Genomic DNA, 23,979 nt, shown 5'->3' with positions numbered 1-23,979 from the left:
GTAAAATAGCTTTGCCAAACCCAATTTTTATTTCTGAAGTCTGAACATGAAATACAATCTAAGATAATAGGAAGAACATAAAGCACTTTTTGAGATGTTTTTATCATAGCAATGATGGTAATCTGATTTTCACTAAAAAAGATATTTATTGAGTACCTACTACATTACTGCATAAATGGAAATGCATTATTTATGTGACACTTTGGAAAAAAAGTGGTTTACTTAGTAAGTGGTTTTGTCATACTTGGTAATCCATCAGAGAAACACAATTTAAACCGGTATTTATTACCATATACAAAACTTACGTAAGAAAATTCAAAGGCTGTAGAGTTCTACTTCCAGAGAGGTAATGTAAGGAGCTCTGGAACTTCTTACCCAACAAAACAATTATAAAGGTGAAAACTATATTAAAAAAAAAAAACAGCCATTTAAAGTTTCTGGAATTTGTCATAAGGGCTTACAGCAAATGAAGAAACAGTTATACAAGAAATTTACTAAATCTTGATAACTCCATAAAGAGTTTATGCTACTTAAATGACAACCCACTTTTACTACCCAACTGGTTCCTAGGGGGGAAGTTCCTTTCCAATAGCTTGTGGCCAAGTAGAGAGGGAGCTCTTTCTCCTCTCAATGCCAGTCATAGAATATGGTAACTCAATGGAGGAGAGGCATTTCTCATCTTCTCTTGCTTTGAGCTGCAAAGGATAAATCCCTAGCAAATATAACCAAGGAGACAGGAACTCCTTTTTACCACTAGTGACCACTCTCGGGTGGTGGCTCTACCCAGGAGTTGCAGGCCTAGATTACCAGGGATCTGGCTGCTCTATTTCTAGTTCTCTCATTGGGTGGAGGTTCCATCCCTTTAAAGGCAAGATGAAAATACTAGGGGCTACCATCCCCACCCAATGTTGTTATGGTAGCAGTTTTGTAATTATCAATCTAGATTTTTCCCAGGTAGGGAGTCCATAAGAACAGAAAATTTATGATCTTCCAAAAAGAACTGCTTTTATTTAAAACAACATGTGCATCTTTGTGCAAAGGGGGATTTTGCTGGTGATCAATTAAAAAAGAAGGGTAGCTCTTTGAGAACAGCAAACTAAACCACAGATCATTTAATCTACCAGAGAGAACCAGGGAAAATACACCTAAGAACAGCCCTTCGGGGGCCAAAACCTGAAGTTGCCTCAAAACCATCCCAAGAAAGTGGCTCTAATTTAACTGGATCAGAGTGTGGAGGAATTTATTAAGGGGGGGCATTGCTGAAAACAATAAAGCAATCAAGCAAAATTAATGGAGCTAAAGGACTGGGCAGGATGCCAAACAAGACTATAAAATTCTTGACCAAAAGTTATTACAGCTACCAATTTAATTCTATCCCTATTGCTTATCCAGGAGACAGGACACTTAGTAGTAGGCTCATGCTGTTTTTGAATGGCAAATGTAATTTTATTGTGATCACTGAAAACCTCATATAAATTACCTCATTCCCCAAAGCTAACATAAGCATACACTTTAAAATTATGGTAAACAATGATAAAATGAAGGTATAATAAAAATACTATCTTTAAGGAAAAAATACCTTAAATACTACATTTAACATAGGTATTTTTAATGGTTAAACAGATGAGATAGGGACAAAGAATATTCCAATATGATAGTAATCAAGGAGAAAGCTATACTCTTTGACAAACAACATCAGAAGTATCACACTGTGAGGAAAAACCCATTCAATAAAATAATACTACCAAGTCTTTAATCAAATAAATAAACAAATAAATAAAAACAACCTTTCAAGAGGAAGAGTGGGAGGAATCAGTAGATATATGCCATGTTGACTGATCTGAAGATTTACTATGAAGAGGCCAAAATACTTTAAAGATATGTACAGCTTTAAGACAATTCCAATGAAAATCCCAGCTGGGCTTTACAGAAATTGATGAAATGATCGTAAGTTTCATCTGGAAATTAAAGTTTCCAGATTAGACATCTAAAAATCTAAAGGGAAAATATGTAAGACACTTTTAAAAATATCAGAATACTTTGGAAGCTATTTGTACAATACTGGTGGAGTGAATATATTTCTCAGCTTGACACCAAAACTCACATCATAATGGATAATTCAAAAATTTTTTAGGACTACTAATAACTAAAGAAAGTCAAAATTCTATAGCTGTTTGGGTGTTGAGGGTTGGGGAATAAAGTCCCAAACTGCTCAATCACTGTAATTTTTCACCACATTTTGCCAACCTACATCATTCCCTCCAATTCACTGTTCACAACTCCAACTATAACACTTCTCGGACTCTATAGGACCTGCTATCCATTCACCCCCTTTATATTCACCTAGTTCACTTTTGCTCTCCTTGACCATTCCCTTTCTTTCCAAGTCTAGATATTCTGGTTCATCATGCTTGCAAGATTCTTGCCCTTATCGTTTGGGTGCATTCATATACAACAAAAGCCCAATTCCATGTGACACCCAGCATTCTATCGTGAGCACTTCTGGAAAAATTTACTCTTTTAAGAAAACAGGTTCCTCTTAAAGATTGCTATATTCTTTTGACAATTAAATATTCAACTCTGAGCCCCTGTCTCTCTCCAGCTAGGCTTCTTTCACTGAACTCATTTTCTTACTCTTCAATGAATTTTTCAAATTCCACTCACTTCAAGCTTTCTCCTTACTTCCCACTCTTATCCTACCCATCAAACGCGACCAAGAGTTTGACTTCTTTCTCCAGTGAAAAAAGAACCCGTGGGTATCAGAAAGGAAATCCCTAGGCTCCACACTACCAAATTTCACACACACCTTCCTCACTCTCTCTACCGACCTTCCAACTTTCCTAGAAATAGTGCTTTGCCTCCTTTTAAGAAAAGTCCTCCCACCAGTGTTTTAGCACTACCTTCTCTATCCCTGCCTTTGAAAGAATCATTACAGTAAGCAACTAATTTCCACTGTCATCTGTACAGTTTTTACTCAACTAGACCTCTAGTCTCTCTGCTCACTAAGCCTACTAAGTCTGCTCCCAAATAAAAATAAGTAAATCAAATTCCCACTTTTCTCCTTAAGTTATGCTGTTCAGTTACATTTATAACTGTTTTCTCCTTTACAGTCAAATTTCTTAAAAGACATGTCTAAATTCTGTCCTTCCTTTCATTTTTAACTCAATCCTCATCCCACTCCAAACCTGGCTTTATTTTTTATAAGGTGAATGAAATGTTTCTAGAAAACATACACATTAGGGGGAAAAAAAAGAAAAGCTATCAGTATTAATAAGGGATATAATTATCTGGGAAACACAGGAGCATAAGATGAAAAATAGTTATTAATCTGAGAAAGATTTTTATAGCTTTCAGATGCACAAAAACTACTAAAAAAGAGCCCATTTACAGAATTCCTAAAAAAAAAGAACATTGACCTCATTATTCAACAAGAAATTCTAAGATTTAGTGATCCACTTCTCTGTTCCTCTACACATGTAGGGGAAGATGAAAGGAATTGAATCCAAATTCTCACTCCTTCCATTCTCTTTTGAAGCCACTTAAACTGCTTTTTCCTCTGTACCATGCCTTCAAAATTGTTCTTGTCAAGATCACCAGTGAACTGCACATATAAAATCTGATGGTTAACTCAATCCTCACCTAATCCAATATACTTAAGTATTAAATAAATCATACTCTCCTGCTTCAATCTTCACTCTCGACTTCAGTGATGCACACCCTTGATTTTCCTCCACCTCACACTTTACTGGATGTTGCTCTTAAGTCTCCTTGCAAGCTCAATCAATCACTTTTATTCAGTCATTAAGATGTGGCAATCACAAGTCTTAATCTTGGGCCCTCTTCTCATTCTAGTCTATGGTTAACTATCATTTATATCCATGGTTATAACTAATGCTTATAGATATTTAACCTTCAGGCCTATATAGACAAGTTTTTAATAAATATTTCCACATAGATTTCTCAAATGAACCTCAAGATTCAACATATCTGAAACTGAAAACATGCTCTTCTTTCAGTTTTAACTACCTCAGGAAGTGGAACCACTGTCCTTCTATCATGCTAACAAAACATTAAGCTGAGAATCAGAGGAAACCAAGGCAGTTGGAGATCATGGGAAGAGAATCACAGAACCAACGAAGAGAACAACAGAATCACAGAAAGAAAATTTTGGAGTTCTTCCACTGAGTGTTGATCAGGGCACTGTGTGAAGAAAATAACCAGAAGCTGGGCAAGAACTACGTGAAATGAATGAAAATAACAGGGTTCTGAGCTCACCATGCCTGTTGCCACCATCAGACTGGAAAACCAGATGCCTCTCTAATGGGGAAATACCTGCCATAGACTGAGCACTGCTCTGGTTCTGCCTAAGATCTCTTCAGATTCCAAAGTATCAAACTGATTCCAACAAACGGCATTAAACTTACTCTTAGGCCCACTCAGAAGCTTTCTCTTTCTTCAAAATTATGTTCCTGGGGAGCTTGGTGTACATTTACTACATGCTATGCTGTTTTCTCCTGCTGGAATGTAAGCTTGATGAAGTCAGGATGCATGACATATCATGTGATTTAATGTCCCAAATATCTAACACATCGCATAGGCCACCTTAAAATTTCAATTAATATTTGCAAAGATCATGGAATTCATTGGAATCACTTTTAGTTTATTAATAAATATTTTCAAAACTATTTTTATACTGTTTCAACACAGAGTAACATACCCTTGATCTCTGAATTATCACTCTGGGTCTCTTTTCTAAACTGGTTATGTCATTATTGATCTCTCTTTTCATCCTAAGAGAGGCCAATAGGTGTCAGATCAGTAATAGATACTGAGATCCTTTCTGTCAGAAACTATGTTGTACCACATATACATTTTTTAGACTCTCAGAAGAGATCAGGAAAATGTGCCTGTTTACTTCGTTGATGCCTGTGAAAGTCGAGGTTTGGCATTTGGGAGCTATAGGGATTGATTCTTTAATAAAGAATGTCAACAATATATTTTAGGATACATCAATGAGGCCATGCGACTCATTAGTTAGCAAAACAACCAGCTGCGGACAGAACACAAAGCAACTCCTTAGCAGATCTAAACTGGAAACATTTCCTTTCTGCCATATGCATGGGATTGAAGTAAACTACATTTGTTGGATGGCCTATTATGTTCAATTAATTGTACATCTGTAATTCAATCTATGCAGTATTTGACATATACTGAAGCAGTTACTGATAAACAGGAATCATTAGCTAAATAGGTAAATAATATCCAGATGAAACTGCTACCCTCTGAAATATAGCTCAAATTGCACAAAAGGAAATATCCAGGCATGGTCTGCAAGGATATCTTTGGCCTTGTGTGATTTACTATCACTAGTAAGTGACTTGGGCTAGAAAGAATATTGGATTTTCTAAGTACTTTAAGATATGCTTTCAGAAGCAGGGAAAAAGCCATAGTGCCAGTTCCATTAAAATAATTACATCTCAAGTACACATTTATTTTACCTAAAGTCTTAAGATACTAGTATTTTTTCACATATTTAATACTTTTGAATTTTTGTAATCTGTTAGGCAAATTGACATTTCATTATATATGCTATTTGTAGAATAAAATAACAGTATAATTTTTAAATCAATATATATAGTACATAGAGCAATCTCAAAGAGGAACCTGAGTTATTGCAAATGCATGAGCTATTTCCATAGAGGAAAAAGATGGAAAGCCTTCCCCCATTTGCATTTATAAAGGCTGCATGACTTCTTTAAATATATACACTGATGCCAACAGAGCCATCAGAAATCAATAAATCACATTCTCGTGTGCTGTAAAATGCCTGACACACACATTCATTTTCCCAGTCCAAAATTCTCTGCAAAAAGGACTGTGTAAATGTTCCATTTTAGTTTAATGGCATTCTCCACTGTTAAAATTATGTGCATTATTGCCAGTGAGCACAAAAACCTGAAGAGCACAAAGCTAGATAGGATTTTAAAGAGACTACACAGTATATATCCTTCACTGGCTAGTCATTTAACAAACCACAGACACACAGATATGAATGCAGAACAAAACAGAGAGATTAGTAAGAATGGATTTAAATGTTGCAATTACCGTTTGGACAAAACAGACATAGTTTATTTAGAAATGGTTGGGTGATGGTCTCATAAGTATTTGGAGAGACAGTCCTGGTAGTCCCAACACCAACAAATGGAGGCAGAGATGAACATCACTTAAAAATGATACAGATGACAGAAATGACAACAAGCTATTCATCAGTGAGGTTCAATTTGAAAGTGTAATAAAAACCTAAATATGACTCCACTTTAGTTGACATTTATTCCACCAGCTGCCATATATTTTTAAAAGTTCACAAAATTTGTTCTATGTAGACACAGTTTATAAAGTAAAAAATTCTTGAAGAAAAGAAGGATCTGCTCTGTATGTTCAACGAGGTTCTAAAAATTCTCCTAACACATCTTGCAGACAGCTAGGCACAAAGTCATATCTGGCTATAAATCCAAGCATGGGATTTATTAAGTCAATATCTGTATGTTGGAACTGTATGAAGAACTACTTACAATTCTGCCTACTCACTAATATTGACCAATGCTGCTCTGACCCCTTGATTCTTTCCATTTGTTCTCTGAAACAAAATGCCAATGAGATGACTTTTGACTCAAATGTTTGTCAAAATCTGATTATATCATATGTGTTTGAAACTATTTAACACTTAGTTCAACAATTTATTGCCCTTCTTTTGAAACCACATTTTCCTCTCCCCAAAAACTCCACTTACTCTAGTTCCTCTAATTTTATTTTTCTTCCTATCCAGCCTAGATCCATTATCAACCACTCCAGCAAGCATCTCTTAAGTCCCCTAAGATCTCTCAGCTACTTTAATTTGAACCCTTGTAAAACCCAACTTCTTGCACAACTATTGCAAAGTTCAATGAGCAAATATTGAGCATCAGTGAGGTGAAAAAACATAACTAGACCAAGATTGTCCACTGCCATTTAACCTCAAATGGGGCCTCAATGCTGTTCAGCAACCACATTTCCCTCTGAATGAATCCCTCCCTCCTCCTCCTGTTTCTCTTTTTCTCCCTTACCTCTCCAAGAACTATTACATCCCTGGGGGTGGGAACTGTGACTTATTAATGTTTGTATCATCAGCACTTTATCTAGCACATAACGGGTGTTAAATATACATTGGTTAAGTGGATGAATTATGTACTCTATCCTTTCCCAAAAATATTAGAATTTGTTTACATCCTTAATCTACTTCCTCTGGGAGAAGTAATACACCAATAGCAAATAGCACATCCATTGCAAGATCTTTATTTCTAACTTCCATCTTCCACTAGGAGAAACATGGCACCTTAGAGAAATGGTTCATTCCAGGGCTGGGGCAGTGGAAGCATAAAATGCCAATAAAATACTTTGATGTGCTTCAAAATAAGGAAGTGCTCTAAGAATAATGGAGACATGTGAATAGACACTGGAGCAAGCTGGGAGAGAAATCATTAACAAAATCTGGGAAGATCTGAGTATCATAAACAATTGAAAATAACAGTAGACAATGAAAACAGACAGACATAAGTAAATGGATGGTGACAGTTTGAAGAGGAACAAGATATTTATATAATTTAGAACTCCTCACAAAATATCATTTACTTGCAAAGAGGGAAGAAGAAACTTTATACTGCAGAAGATTGAAGGAGATATTTTAATCAAATAATTGAGTAATATCATCACTATTGGGGCAAATCAAAATTTTGTGCCACCTGGTGCAAGGAAAAGATACAGCATAATTTATAATATTCCGTCCAATGCATCATATGCAATAACAAGGAAACATCACCAAAAAAGCCCTCAAATTAGCTTATAATCTTCACAAATGTCAAAAACATGAAAGTCAGAAAAGGACTAAAGAACTCATCTAAAATGAAAGAAACTAAAGAGACAGGATAACTAAATACAGCGACAGTTTCTGTACTGGATCTTGTTGCTAAAACATTACTGTGACAACTAGCTAAACTTCAATAGAATTGAAGAATCACATGTCCACTGTTAATTTTCTGATCTTGACTGGTTGTATTGTGCTTATGTAAGAGCATGTCCTTGTTAATAGAAATATATTGGCTCTGGAGGAGAGGAACTGGATCAAGCTGGAAACATGTTTAATATAGCTTTACATTTTCTAAAAGTTTATGATTTTAAAAATTTTAAAAAGACAGAAGGCATAGTGCCTTCTGATGCACTGGTCTTACCTAGGTCAGCCGCCAAGAGCAAAGTAGAGTGAAAAAAGAACAAAGGATGAACAGAGAGGGATAAAAGAAATCCATTCTGCTTATTTCACAATCACCTCCTTATGTCTATTTGACATTGTTGTCTCTATATAATCTCTACATAAATGATGTCATAAATTTTGTTATCTATTCCCTGGATTCTTCCCATATTCTTTTTTTATCCATACTTTTCCACAAATATATGAATTCCTCTAAGATAACTGACTATGATATATAAAACTCTTATCAAATCCCACAGCTGACAATATAAGCTATGTAGATGTTATTACTAACTTCATATTTTAAAATCTCAAAAATTGTATATATAATCACATCTGGACATTTCATGTAGAAGAAGCTATCAACCCAATTGTTGAAAACCAAAATTCAATGCCTAATCTACTTCAGTGGGAACTGTTACCAAGCAACCTCCAGCCTCACCCCCATTGCATATCCTCTGTTTGAACTTCCTATAAACTAGATTTTCAGAGTATCCCTGACCTGTACCACATTGCATCAGATTATTTCAGGAGACAGCATTATAAGCGGCAAGAAATAAGTAGGCTTGGTTGATTTCAGACCAATTTTCATCTCTCATTTCTTAGTTTAGCATTATTAAGAAGTGGTCACATGAGCTATAAGTAGTAACATCAAATGTAAATCTTGCTCCTCTCTTTGAAACACTGGCATAATTTATAAAACTCTACAAAAACAAAACAACCCAATCAATACAATGGGCAAAAGAACTAAACAGACACTTTTCCAAAGAAGATAATCAAATGGCCAACAGGCACAAGAAAAATGTTCACAATCACTTATTATTAGAGAAATGCCAGTCAGGACCACAGTAAGATACTATCTCACACAGGTAAGAATGGCCAATCTCAAAAAGACCAGAAACAACAAGTGCTGGCAAAGACGTGGAGAAAACAGGACCTTCCTACCTGCTGGTGGGAATACAAAACTGGTCCAGTCCTATGGAAAGCAGCATGGAGGTGCCTCAAAATGTTAAGAATGAATTTGTGTTTCCACCCAATAATTCTACTCCTAGACATCTACCAAAAATTGAAAAACACTAATTTGAAAAGAATTTGCATTCCCATGTTTATTGAAGTGCAATTTACTATAACTAAATTATGGAAACAACCTAAGTGCCTGAGAACAGATGTAGCATATATATACACAATGGACTACTACTCAGGGATAAAAAAAGATAACTCATTTCATTTTCAGCAATATCAATAGAATCTGAAGGGATAATGCTAAGTGAAATAAGTCAAGAAGAGGAAGTTATCTCTGAAGAGGAAATGTAAATGGCCAACAGGCATATGAAAAAATGTTCAACATCACTTGTAATCAGGGAAATGCAAATCAAAACTACCATGAGATACCATCTTACACCAGTGAGAATGGCACATATTAAAAAAACTAGCAACAACAAATGTTGGCGAGGGTATGGAGAAGGAGGAACTCTTCTGTACTGTTGGTGGGAGTGCAAACTGGTCCAACCACTATGGAGAGCTGTGTGGAGATTTCTGGACCTACTAAACATAGAGCTTCCATATGATCCAGCAATTCCACTCCTAGTTATTTACCCAAAGGACACAGAAACATCAATTCCAAAGAGCACCTGCACACCTATGTTTATAGCAGCACTATTTACAATAGCTAAGCTTTGGAAACAGCCCAAATGCCCAAAAATAGATGACTGGATCAAGAAGATGCGGTACATATATACCATGGAATATTACTCAGCATTCAAAAAAGATAAACACATGCAATTTGCAGCAACATGGATGGCGCTGGAAGGGATCATGCTCAGCGAAATAAGCCAGAAAGAAAAAGAAAAATACCGGATGGTCTCACTCATAGCAGGAATCTAGAAAACTTAAATAAGGGACCAGAAAAATGAATAACTATAAGAAAGTGAAAATCAAAATCAACAAAAATCTATGAACCAGAGACACTCTTTGGGGGGGTGGGGGGCAGGAGGGGAGGGATTGGGGTCAGAATGGGGGGGTTGCAATTGCATGGGGAATATAAAAATAAAATTTATTATTAAAAAAAAGAAGGGGAAGTTAAATACCAGATGGTGTCACTAACATGTGGAATATAAAGTAACTAAACTAAGAGTCAGAAAAAGACAAGCTTAAAAACTAACCATTGATAGATCACTCCTTGAGTGATCACTTCCTCCTTGAAGAGCAAGGAGGACAGAGGTTGGGGAATGCTTCCACAAAGAGGGAAGGAAGCACAATCATCTATGATAGTGGAATATGGGTTAGCTGGAGGTGGGTGCACTACAGTGGTAATACCTGATGGGACTGTCCCAATATCACCTCAATAAAATAAAAATAAAATGTAAAAAAGTCTAAAGTAAAAGAGAAAATACTAGCTCAAAAGTATTTTCTTCATGAATGTAAACCAAGAAACAAGTATCCATTTTCTGATTCAAGTAGCCATTCTGCCAGATTCAGGTTTAGAAATTCAAGAAAGAACATTTTAAAAAAAAGTTCATTAAATAATAATCAAGTTGTCTTTGATGATTACTGAATCCTAGGACCAGTAAGCAGAAGTCTACTGTTTACCTTCTAATTACCTGAGCTGATAAATCTCCAGTATATTTAAGTCAGTTTGAGTTTGATTTTCTGTCACTTGCAGTATAATGGAGAGTAAAACCAAAGATAAAAATAAATGTGACAATATTATAAAACAACCAGGAGTAAGTTAAAAAAAAATCTAAGATAAAAAGACCTCTAAAAAAAGGACAAATATAAAAAGACAAAATATCAGATAGACTGACAGTTCACTCTGAGAAGAAAAGATGGGGAACCTAACACAATGTTTTAAAGATGTAAAAATGCAACGAACCCTGGTTTTCCATGGTCCAGAGTATGAAGCCCTATAGGATTGCTTCAGGAAAGAAAACAGCCAGAAATCTAGAGAAGTCAAACAAAGAGATGAAGAAGCTAGGAGTTTCAAATTTGTAGGAATAAAGGAGGACAAGATTTTATAAAATATATGAGGATAAGATTTTACAAAATGAAACTTAGGTATTTCACTTACTTATAGGGAATTCCACTGGTCCAAATAAATCTGTTGTCAACATTAGTATTATATCCCTAAGTAAATGAAGTTTAAGGAACTAGAGAGTTCCATGCACGCTGGGATAGAAGACTGCAGAACCCTTAATATCTAGCATTCTTCCATTCAGAACTGTGGGGGCCTTTTCAGAGGTTCTATATATCAGTGGGAAAAAGGAGGAGGAAATGCATGTGGTATCCCCATGAATGCATTCCTTTGCCAGTTTCCCATTTTGTTTTGTTACAGAATAAATCCTGTTTGTGCCTTTACTAACTGAAATTGCCTTTGGAGATCGACTGATTACTATGTAATCAGATTCACTTCCAGATGTTTTCTACTCATTCTCCTCAGAAAATAGTGGTGTTCATCCTCATTTGGGTATTTATAAACTGGACTGAAAGAGCCAACAGTTTTGGTAGCTTGTTGCATCAGAGAGCTTTGTCTCCCTCCCTGCCCTTATGTGGAATAATTTAAAAAAACATAGGGCACAGAGACAGAGAGCTCAACATTTCTTGGTATCCAATATTAATAGGCCCACAGAGCCTTTCTGTCCTCCCAAGTCACCCTAGATAAGATTTCCATTTGCCTTCTAGATCTTTGACAAACCCATCCCTTGAGCAGTATGTTATTAATTCTTCTTCACCTGTGTTAAAAATATGCCTGGAATTTGGTCCTTTCTTTTCATTTTCAAGGCTAATGCCCAAGGTCAAGCCTTGTCGCATACCTCAATGACTGCAACTGTCTCTTACCCCAGTCTCCCTGTCTTATCTTTCTGCCTGTCTAATCCATCAGTCATAGGGTTCCTGAATCCTAAGAGAAAATAAGTTCTGCATTTTTTTTTTATCATTTGACTCTTCCCCTCCCCCCATCCAGGCACTAAAATATTTGTTTAAATTATTCTATGTGTGCCATTTTTCATTTGAAGAATCTCTGATGGTACCCATTGGTTTTAGAAAAACCTCAGAGAGCTGAAACCAGGTCTTCAAGGCTGTAGAGCACAGAGCCATTAGCAAAGCATCCCACCAATTCCCCCTGGGAGATGGTCCAGTTGTACTGAACTACTGAATCTCCTGGAACATAGTTTTGTAAGTGGCATGCTCTCCCTTTACAAAATTCATCTCTTCACTCTATTTACAAAACCCCTGTTAGTCCTTCTAACCTTCTAGTCTTACAGTCTTTCTAGTCTTCAACATAAATGGTCTTTCTACCATAAATCCTCTCCAAAAATACTTTCAGTCAGAGAGCTTTCTTTATACTTATATTATGACATCTATTATTCTGCCTAATCTTTAACTGTGGTATGGATCTATTCTGGTATTAATTTTTTTTCCTAGTAATGAGCAATGACTTGTATTTCAGCCTGCATCTTTCTCCTCTATCTGTTGCATCCCCTTAAGATTCACTCTTGTATGCTCTATATTTAATAAAGTTAAATATATTCCACACATATGTGCTCAGTAAAGATTTTTTGAATAAATATATCCCCAATGGACTATTTTTGCTAGGAGGTTGGTATTGTGCCTTATTCATCTGTATTTCTCACAAATATTAGAAAAACTAAATAACAGAAACTGTTCCAGGTTGAATAAAATATTCGACTTCAACTGGTCTTCTAGTTTGCAGAAATATTTGGCTAAACCTAGAAAAATATGACACTTCTTCATTCCAAAAAAGATGGGAGTACCTTAAACATGCCAAGTCTTATTCCAGGAGCTGGGGATAAAACTGTAAACAAGATAAAGCACACATATGTTGAAGTGGAAGACATAGTTGTACTGCTAATATCAGTGCCCTCCAAAAAAAGTTTCAAAGCCTGCCCTCTAGTCTCAGTCACACGGGTTTCAAACTTGAGATTCAGTCTTGTCCCTGTATTTGTTTTAAGTAGTATTTGACAAAATGTAAAATGACTACAGGAGGAAGAAGAGGGGGGGGGGGAAGAGGGAGGAGAAGGGGGGAAGAGGGAGGAGGGAGGACAAGGGGGTAGGAGAGAAGAGGAGGGAAGAGGGAGGAAGAGGATGGAGGAGGGCAGAGGAGGGAGGAGGGTGGTGGAGGGAGCAGGAGGAGCATGGAGGAGGGAGAAGGTGGAGGGGGGAAGAGGAGGGAGGAGGAGGATGGAGGATGGGGAGGGGGAGGAGAAGATGATGATGATGATGATGATGATGATGATGATGATATCTGCATTATCCTCTCTTTAATTTCTACACTATTCTTCAAATTCAAGCCTTCATTTTTGCCTTTTTTGGAACAACCAAAATTGTCCTCTAACTTCTCTTCCTTACTTTCTTGCTTCCCACCCCTAACAGTCCCTTGTAGTACTGCCAGAAGCATTTTCTTAAAAAGGACTGATCTTATTACATTATAGCTCTGCTCCAAAGCCCTCATGGGTTTGCACTGCAAACACAGGAAGGACAGTGCTCAGATTCTTTAGCCTAATATTCAAGGAATCTTTTGTACTGTTCTTCCTATAATCCAGGCTCCTACAATATTTGCTTTTGATTTTGTATCATTGAGCCTTTCATTTGGTACTTTCCATCTATTCTATTCATATTCTTCACACATCTCAAGGCCCAATCTAAGAATGTTAATTTTGCCTCTGATTTTTTCCCTTTTGTATATGAAATCTCAATATGCTTTTGTTAGTGCTTTTTCCATTTACTAAGCTTGTTGCTCTGTATATTTTGATTATTCACAAACATGGTTTATGTATCTAACTAGAATGTTATCACTGATTCAATAAATATTTAATAGGTGTTTACTATTTTTTCAGAGATGTATAAAACATATCCAGGTAAAACATTTCATATTCACATAATATATTAAATATTATTCTGTGAAACAAAGGCAAAATCCCAAACAAAAATGTACCTAAGGTCAAAATACTATTCTAAATATGAACAAATAATCTCTATCAATGAGATACATAAGAATGGTAGGAAACTGTAGCTCATCTTATTTTAAGTAGGGATGAAAAGAGCAAATTAGTAGACAGCAAAATCAAGTAAATAAGAAAATTTATTTAAAGAAATATGGAAATACTGAATCAATCTTAAGGATGTACCTATTATTTTGAGATGAATATTCAAGCACACATTATGATCTTCACCTGAAAATTATATACAGTGTCAAAGTGTACTGAAATATGACTCATGAGAAATGTTTCCTACTTATCATTTAATAATTTTTGCAGAATTTAATAAAAGTTTATGTGATAAAGTATTTTTTTTCCTTTTCTTTTCTAAGGAAATCACTTTAGAAGATGATTGATGTCAGCTATTATGATGCTATATTTGTATTTCCTTATTTTAGAGGCTTTTCAAAATACAAAAATACACTTACAGCATTTCTAGTTATACTAAAAAAGATAAAAGGTGATTATTTATAGGCAATCATATTCATGATGATAGACTCTCACAAGGCAAATGCAAACATAAATTTTAAATGCTTTTTAGAAAGAGTTGAGAATAAAAACATTTACATAATTTCTTAGAAACCCTGGCTTTTTATTGCTGCACTTCAATATTCCCTCTGGGCAAAGGAGCAGCTCCTTCAAAGATTTATTTGATAATGGAATGTATGATGTCTTTGTTTTCCCTTTCCTATATAGGTAGGTCGTTGCTTGCATTCTATGGCAATGTGCAGAATTTTAAAATCTGAATTGGCTCACTACCAATAAAAAAAAATGGTTTTGTGTTTAGCAGATTAAACAAATATACAAATGCTAGCAAAAAAAAGTATATAAGTTACACAAACATATTATTTTAAAACAATCCATCCATGTGTCAGTCATCTCCATTATCAGTACTACTCATAATAATATAACTGGTGACTAATATCAAATGTCTAAAACTTCTACTTACCTGCCTATCCACTTCTGGGAGCAAAAGTAGGAGGTACTGTTGAAAATGCTGAGGTAAGGAAGCAAATGTATGTTTATTTATTAATGCCCTCAAGTTAGTATTGACAAGAATAGATCCTGGAGTTTCTATGTCAATGTCCTCAGCTTTGGTCCATTTCAAGTGTCCTATAATAAAGAATTGAGACACATGAATTTACTATAGATTGTGAAAAACACATATATGGTAACATTGAATATATACACACAGCAATCTTTAATTCCATTCTTTTAAAAATATGTTTCAGAAGTTCTTCACAAAGTTTGTGTGATTTTGTCTTGCTCTTAATTTTCACAAAGCATGCTTCATTCAGTATTGGCTATATTTTGAACTCAAAGTATATACTGGGTATAAAGGAAGTGTTTTAATTATAATCTCATTAAGCAGACTTCTTTGGGAACATAAATGTTATCAATACAATTTTTGTAGATTATGTAAGACCTAGGAACTAGGATAGAGTCTAGTCTATGATAACAATAACAAGATAGTTAATTTTCATTAATTTTGATAGAGAGAATGACAGTTGTGTTTTCATGTCAGGCATAGCACTAAGTACTGGATTATTTCAGAATATTACCATTCAGAGTATTTTAAAGATAATTTAAAAAACAATCCTTTGTATAAAAATATTAGCTGAAAGTCCTGAAATGCCAAATGCTTTTAAGGATAATTACAATTTAAAGGCACACTGACCTCTAACACAAGGTTGTTTGTACGGTTTATAACTCAAAATGTACACATAAGAATGCACCACAAGGAACATCTAGCTGAAGCATAAAACAAGAAAGTTACTACCCTCAGTTACTTGAGTTAAAGAAAATCACTTAAATATCATTTAATAAAGTATGTTTTAAATCAAGGGACTGCAAACTATGGTCCATGACCTATATACAAGTCAATGACTGGTTTGATAAACAAAGTTTTACTAGATCATAGTTATGGCCAATTGTTTATATAACGTCTAGGTCTGCCTTAGCACTACAATGCAGAGATGAATAGCTGTGAGAGAAATTGCATGATCTGCAGAATCTACAGGATTTATCATCCGGCCTTTGACTAAAACAGTTGCCAACCCTTGTTTTATTTTGCTTTATTTTAATTGCGGTAACATTGGTATACAAAACTATTTATGATTCAGGATCACTTTCCTTCAGATGTCTGTCACCACACCACACCACCACCAAGACACTCATATTCCTCTACCATAAAGCCTATTGGGCACCTTCACACTTTGATCCCCAACCTCCCACAATCCCTCTGGCAGCCTCAATTCTACAGTCAGATTTCTAGGACTATTATTGGTATAGTTTTGTTCCCATGTCAGGCATAGCACTGTCTGACTCTTTGTTTTGTTTCTATATTCCACGTATAAGTAAAAACATCTGGTATTTGTCTTTTTCTTTTTAACTTATATTGCTTAGCATATTCATTCCAGTTCTATCCCTGTTGCAACAAATGGTAACAGTTCATCTTTTTTTAGAGCTGAGAAGTATTCCACTGTGTGTATATACTATCAAGACAAAAGAAGGCACATAATTCACTATTAAAAAGAAGGCACTAAGATTTTTCAAAAACAGGCACAAATGAACTTGAAAAATGAAAATTTATGCTTACTTTTTTTTTTTAATTCAGTGTACAGAGCATAGGAAAAAAAATCACTTAAAAACAAATTGAGAGTTAATGAAAATACCTAGAAAGCAGCATAAAAATAATGAGTAAAAAACAGGGTAGAGAAAGAAATACAGGGATTACAACAGGCAGAATGCACATATATAGAAGTGTCAGAATCAAAAAAAGAGGATGGAGGGGAGGCAATATTTGAAGTGCTAACAAATGATCCTATTTTAGCAATCTGAAGGGCTGAAAGATTTTCCAGAATTGAAGAAATGAGTCCACAGATAAAGCAATACACCAAATTTCAAGGAATATTTACCATTTCTCCATCCAATGTGTTCATATGACAAAATCAAAATAATTTAAAAAAATCTACAATTTTGAACAAAATACATTATCTATAATTGGATGATAATAAAGCAAAGAAACTATCATCAATAAGTAATATCACAGTGGCATAACTTCAAAAGACCAAGAGAAAATAAGTGTCAATTTAGGGTTTCATTAATAACAAAGTTTTTAAAAATCTAATAATGGCAACAATACTATAAGAACATTTTTAGTATCCAAAATGGAAATTCTATCCCTTGAGGCTCTTGCTGAAATAACTACTAGTAGATGTTCCCAACAAACAAAAAAAAAAATTAAGACAATGAAAGAATAACTGGTCATTCTAAAGTAAATACTAATAAATATGAGTAAATCATAGTGAACACCAAAAAAAAAGATACTGATAACTAACAAAAGATAAAGCAAATTGGAAGACAAGAACAGAAAAATTTACACAAGGTTTATGGAAACAAGAGTGATAACACTAGTTCTTTACTTTGTTAAAACTCTACAGGTGGCTATTAGAAGAAGCAAGAAATAATTATAACTCCCAAATAAATGCATGAAAGGAAAACTCAATAAATGGAGGAGGCATAAAAGAAAACAAGAAAATTAATTTCTAATATAAATGCATTTTTATATTGCATTTTAAAAGATTTAGTAGTACAGAATTCAGTTATATGATGCTTATATGATATGATGTATACATATATGATGATCAGAATGAGAAGATACACTAAAGCTAGGCCATGATTCCCAACAAACAAAAGAGCAATACTATAGTATTAACATCAGACAAGCTAAAGGTTAAAAACTTTACTGAGGTTGGGCCTCCCTGGTGGCGCAGCGGGTTGAATGCTGCGCTGTGAAGCTGTCCGCAGCCTCTGCAGCATGGGTTTGATTCCCGGCTGGCTGGGGAGATGCACACATGGTGCAGCAGACCTCTCCTGTCTTGCCCACTGCTCCCCTCAGCAGTGTATTTCAGTCAGTCTGCCTGTTCTGTTCCCCGCTCTGTCTCTGGTGAATCCTCTCACCCTCCCTCGCCTCTGGCCTGTACCCCAGCTCTTGTATAAAAATAAATAAATCTTTAAAAAAAATTATTGAAAAAAAAAACTTTACTGAGGTTGAGAAAGGTAATTGCTTAGTTGTAAAGATATGTAATTCACTAGAAAAACAGAGTAACCTTAAACCTGTATCTACTTAAATGGCATTGCATTCAAAATTTTAAATTGAGAAAATTAAAAAGAGAAATTGGCATTACATGCTAGTCTTAATATATATTTGCCAAAAACTGAGATATCAAACCAAAAAATGTGACATGTCTTAATAATAAAGGGTACTTTAACAACCCAATAATCAATCTTGAACCAATGAATTTAACGTAAGCAATCCAGTGATCCATCAGAGAGCACAAATTTTTTCATCAGCACCTGAAGAACATAAGGGGCGGGGCCTCCCCGGTGGTGCAGTGGTTGAGCGCTGGGCTGCAAAGCTGCCTGCAGCCTCCACAGCACCAGTGTGATCCCCGGCCACCAGCGAGGGTCCCACAGATCTGGTGAATTCTCTCACCCTCCCGCACTTCTGACTCTACCCAGTGCTTGTATAAATATTTTTTTTTTTTTTAAAGAAGAACATAAGGGGAATACTGACCAGTGAGCAACAATATAAAACCATGTCTCTCTGTCCATAAAGAAGTGAAATTAGGTATTAATGACAGAAGAATTTTTAATCATCCCATACCCATAATATTGCTATACATTCAAAAGCACATTTCTAAGAGTTTTACAAGTGAACAAAAATATTTAAATGGGAATTACAAAACATTAGAATTCTAAATGATAAGTCCAAAATTTGGAAAATGCAGTTCAATTGTTTTTAAAGGTATGGAGTAGGAAAAATACTGAAAAATTAAGGGTTAAGTGTAAAACTAGAGAATTTAATAAATGCACTATCAAACAAAATGCAACAAAGGAAGAGAAGAGTATAGGACTAAGAATACACATTCATGAAATGGAAAGGTAAATGATGACTATCACCACAAAAAGTTTTTTTTTTTCTTCATTCGACTGATAAACCTTTGGTGAGAGATGGCATAAACAAATAGGAATGAAAGCAAGCAAAATAATTTAAGATAAGGTGTAGATTTACAAGGCAGATAAACTAACACCAGATTTTTAAAAGCATTATTATTTTGTCAATATCTTTGAAGATAAACTAAAGTATTAAAGCATAAATTTCTAAAGTTACCTTTCTCCCTCTGATTTATTCTGCTTAGTATAATCCCCTCCAGTTCTATTAATCTTGCTGCAAATAGAAAACTTGGATAAATTTGTAAAAACTTATTAAAAAATGAGTCAACTTCCCATATATACACACACACAAAGCACATTTTACAAAAAGCTTTCTTGAAGAATTTTACCAATATCTCCAGGCACTTCCACCATTTCATTTTATATGTATTCCAGAGAATAGGTAAAGAATGCAAGCTCATTAACTCACCTTATAAAGTTAATCTAATTGTTACTCTAAAACAAGTACTGTATGAAAGAGAAAATCTACTGGCCAATCTCACTCATGAACACAAAAGGTCACAAAAGTTGTATTGATTTTTTAAAAGAAATCTAAAGCAAATCTGATAAACTAAAATGTGTTGAGTCAAAGAGATTGTATATAAGTGCTTTATTAGCACCTATATTTTTCTTTATCTTTGAAGTATTTCACAAAAACAAAGTAGACCCAGGGAGATAAGAATTAGGAAGCTTATTTTCTTAGGTATAGAGAAAAAGTAAAACCTGGAGACAGAAATACTGAACAAATAAGTAAAGGAATTTGGTTACATTTTATCTATGGACTAATTACTTTCAATATGAAGGTGTTTGAGTCATTTACTGAGAATGAATCTAACTGGGAGGGAGTGATAGGGAAAGCAGAAAATTACAAAACTTTTTAAAAATTTTATGAGCAATGTGAGAAGCAGACATTAAGCTGTTAGCTACTATTTAGTATGGGTCAAAATCTTTAAGAATATCATAGAAAATAGAAGACATAGTCTTTTATGACAAAGTCACAAGTTATCTATTTCAAAGATGTCCATCTAAGCAAAAATATGGCTTATAATTTTGGAACATAGGCAGAGCTGATGAACTTACTGCTAAATCTGTTGCTACATAGAATGTCTAATTCCATTTTAATTATCTTTACACACTTACTCTGAATTGGCTTAAGAACAATCCAATTATACTTGATTGTCTTATCTCATTAAAGCTGGTACCTCATCTCCCTATGATCTCCAAACAGAAAAAAAGATATAGTCATTTTAGTGTTAAATTCCCGGACACCAAATAGAATAAAATAGTTGACGTTAAGAAACTAGGAGAAGCAGCAATTGCCAAACTGTCACAAAGAGAGCCTATGCTATGTAAGACCACACTAGGTTGACCTCGTGATGAAAATCATGATAAATGTGTCCAGTCAGGGTCAGGGAAATCATTATTTTGACCAAAGGCAGTTCAAAGATCACCAATCTGAGTAAAGGCTGCCTTAGGAGGACCTGCTGATAAGTAGGTAGTCTTCTGGCCTGGACTCATATTTCCCAGAAGAGAACCCACATAGAATTGATGCATTAATCTGTAAACACACAGACATACACTCATACACCAGGAAGGGGAAGATGCAAAAGGCAGACAAAGGGCTTATGTTCCAATAAATGCAGAGAGAAATCAAAGTGAAAGAGTTTTTATTTACTCAAAGAAATTATCAAGAAATGATTCTGAAAGACCTCAGAGAATGGGTTTCAAAGATTAAAATTTAAGGCCAAAAAAACTATCAGAGGAAAATGTAAATCTCTATGATATGAATCTATGGAGACTTCACAAAGGAAGAAGCTATGTAAAAAAAATCTGGGGAGCACTGAATCCATTAAAACATTGTATCAGGGTGAAAGAAACTATAGGCATTATGATTTCAAAACACAATATAATTGTATCAACCTGTTTAAAAGATAATATAACTTGCAAAATCATGGAGGTAGAAGGGACTATGAGTGTAATTATTTCCCCATCCTTTATACTGTCCAAAATTGAAATAAGTAATTTTCCATATTTCTAACATGTGAGAGGGCTTGTAGGTGTGAATGTATCTGTGGCAATGTTTAGCAGCTTAGTTTTTTGGTTTTATCCATTGTTCTTTATTACTCAGTGTAAAATTAATTAAATTCAGTACTTTTAATTAAAATGGTATAATATAGTTTTTTTAATATGTTCTCTGGTTATAGATCCACATTAAGATATGTCAAGTAATGTTTATAAAACACTGGGGAAAATTATCTTGGATGATAGGATTCAGAGTTATTATTCAAATTTTGTTTTTATTTTTCTGCATTAATTTATTTTAAAAGTATGAAACATTTTATGAAACTAGCAAAGTTGTAATTCTTCACTGCAAAAGATTAAACCAAATAATATACATTGGAATGAATCCCAGAAGTTGGACTCAGTGAGGAAATTTATTAAAAACCCCTCAGAGACATCCATTAGAAGCTAAGATTTGTTTAGCAAGCACTTTTTAAATGCCTACTGTGTGATTGTGTAGGAAGAAGTATAATTAAAAACCACTTTAGGTCAATGACCCCTAATTCAAGGAAATTACATTTTGGTTAGAGAAAAATGTGAGAAATTAATACAAAACAAGATATTCACAATCCTTCCTCTCAGTGTTCTGAAGACAGTGAGAGGTTAATGTACTAGGATTACCTCAAAAAATTCCAGAGGGGAGGTTTTAAATGAGTTTTTTTTTTAATTTATTATGATTTTTTTATTGATCACATTTTTAAAAATATATTGAAGTGACGCTGCATTACAACATTATCTAAGTTTCAGGTATGATGGATGGCGATTCAACATGTATATACTACATTAAATTTGCCTTTTAACGTTTAAATCTACCCTCCATACCCTGTCCCTTTTTTTCTGATTTACTCACTCTCCTTCCGGTAGCCACTAATTTTAAATGAGTTTCATCATTTGTTAAGAAGAGAGGATGGCAACATAACTGATGAGGCAGAAAACCACGTACTTCAAACTCCACTTGAATCCACACCTACCTTTCATCTCACAGGATGTGGTTTATACTGCCTGGATATCTGGTCTCTTACTGTTACACTAATTTTCAAGACCTATGATGATAAAAGATCTCTTATAGATATTGTCAGCAATATTTATTTTTATGCATATCAGAATCGTGATTTCTATCATGCATGATTTAGAAATGGGAGAGGTGCCAACAAGGTTTCTTGTTTGTTTTTGTATTATAACACCATCCAACAAACACTCTTTGGCTCCATTATTTATTTTAAATGCACTTAGCTGCCAGGGTACCATGTCTTTTCAATAGGAAAGTTATTGAAGAATATTCCCATAATTTTTATATATAACCCTGACCAAGAACAAACAAAACAATAAGAAGTATGTTAAAATAAAGGACTGCCAAGTTGAGAGTGACATGTTTCTCAAAAGAAGTCCTAAATCACCATCAGAGCTAGAATGATTGAGGAAAGCCGAAGCTCAATTTTGTTTAATTGTGTGCTCCTAACCCTCTCCAAGGAAGCTGTCATGTGAAGGGACCTGAGGCATCTGCAATGTTCCCTTAACTGCAGGATACTCAAGGAAACACACTGTGGTCCATTGTGCAGTGGGCTATACGTGCTTGAGATTCCAAGATCCAGGTAAAACCTATACATAGAATAGAGTGAATATCTTACAGTCAGAAATTGCCAGAGAGCAAAAGGAAACAATTAAGGGATAATTAGAAGTATTTTATACCATGTCAGAGAAATATCACAGAGGAAAAAGCCCTAAAGTCTGATTTTGACAGGATTTAGTTTCAGAATTACCAATTTAAGTTAGAACAATCTTAGAGCAGTTGTTTTAATTCAGAATGGCTTCAACAGGGAGTACTAATATACAGTTACCTCTCCCTATAAAAGGCAAAGATGGTTAAAGTAACATTTCTGAAACTGTGTGAATTAGATGTCTGACTTTGGTGGGGAAAAAAAAGATGAGGGAGGACAAGCTCTCCCTGCTTTGCTGGCAATAGGTTTTTGTGTGGGATCATTTTTCTTTGCACTGGTTTGTAGTTATACATTGGTTCACAAAGAATGATCTTCCCCAAGAGCACGGGGATCATTTTTATTCAGAGGTATATAAGTAGGTGTGCTACTACGCTAAAACCTATAGGCTACCTCATCCAAACTTATTAACCCATTCAGTTACATATAAATAATTCATTCAAGACTTATTTAGCGCAGACACAACAGGAATGATATAATGGACACAATAAGGAATAGGAAGATGGATAGGCCATTGTTCCCAAGAAATTAACAACTTAATGGCAAAGGAGGGGAGAAAAATGCATATAAATATTCCTTGCAGAATACCAAACACTATACTGATTCTAAAATGCTTCATAGCACATAGAAAACTTTAACTCCATAAGACTCCTAAGGTCACAGAATATCAAAACAATTACATTCTAAAAAGAGACAGGGATTACTGCCTGGACATGGTTACATTTAAAGCTTTATTTTTTTCCATTTTTCATTTTTCATTGTATAGTGCTGGGCATACACTGGAGGTTTAATAAGTACTACCGACTTTGGGCCTCCCTGGTGGTGCAAGGGGTTCAACTGCAGCACTATGGAGCTATCCGCAGCCATTGCAGCACAACTTCAATTCCCGGCCAGGGAGATAACCCACATGGCACAGCAGACTTTTCCTGAA

At 34.9% G+C, this 23,979-nt stretch overlaps 1 protein-coding gene across 2 annotated transcripts in view; it reads right to left on the bottom strand.

Moving 5' to 3' along the window:
- ASXL3 (ASXL transcriptional regulator 3) overlaps positions 1 to 23,979 on the bottom strand; it is a gene marked incomplete at both ends in the record, with an annotated part of 161,696 nt that overhangs the window by 45,441 nt on the left and 92,276 nt on the right. For both annotated transcript variants that reach the window (XM_084252382.1, XM_084252383.1), the window contains one exon: positions 15,224 to 15,387. In XM_084252382.1, coding sequence (XP_084108508.1) covers positions 15,224 to 15,387 — 164 coding nt within the window. The remainder of the gene's footprint in view (positions 1 to 15,223; positions 15,388 to 23,979) is intronic.

This window comes from Talpa europaea, assembly GCF_964194135.1.
Source record: "Talpa europaea genome assembly, chromosome: 13".
NCBI lineage: Eukaryota > Metazoa > Chordata > Mammalia > Eulipotyphla > Talpidae > Talpa > Talpa europaea.
This window is presented reverse-complemented; position numbering and strand designations above follow the sequence as displayed.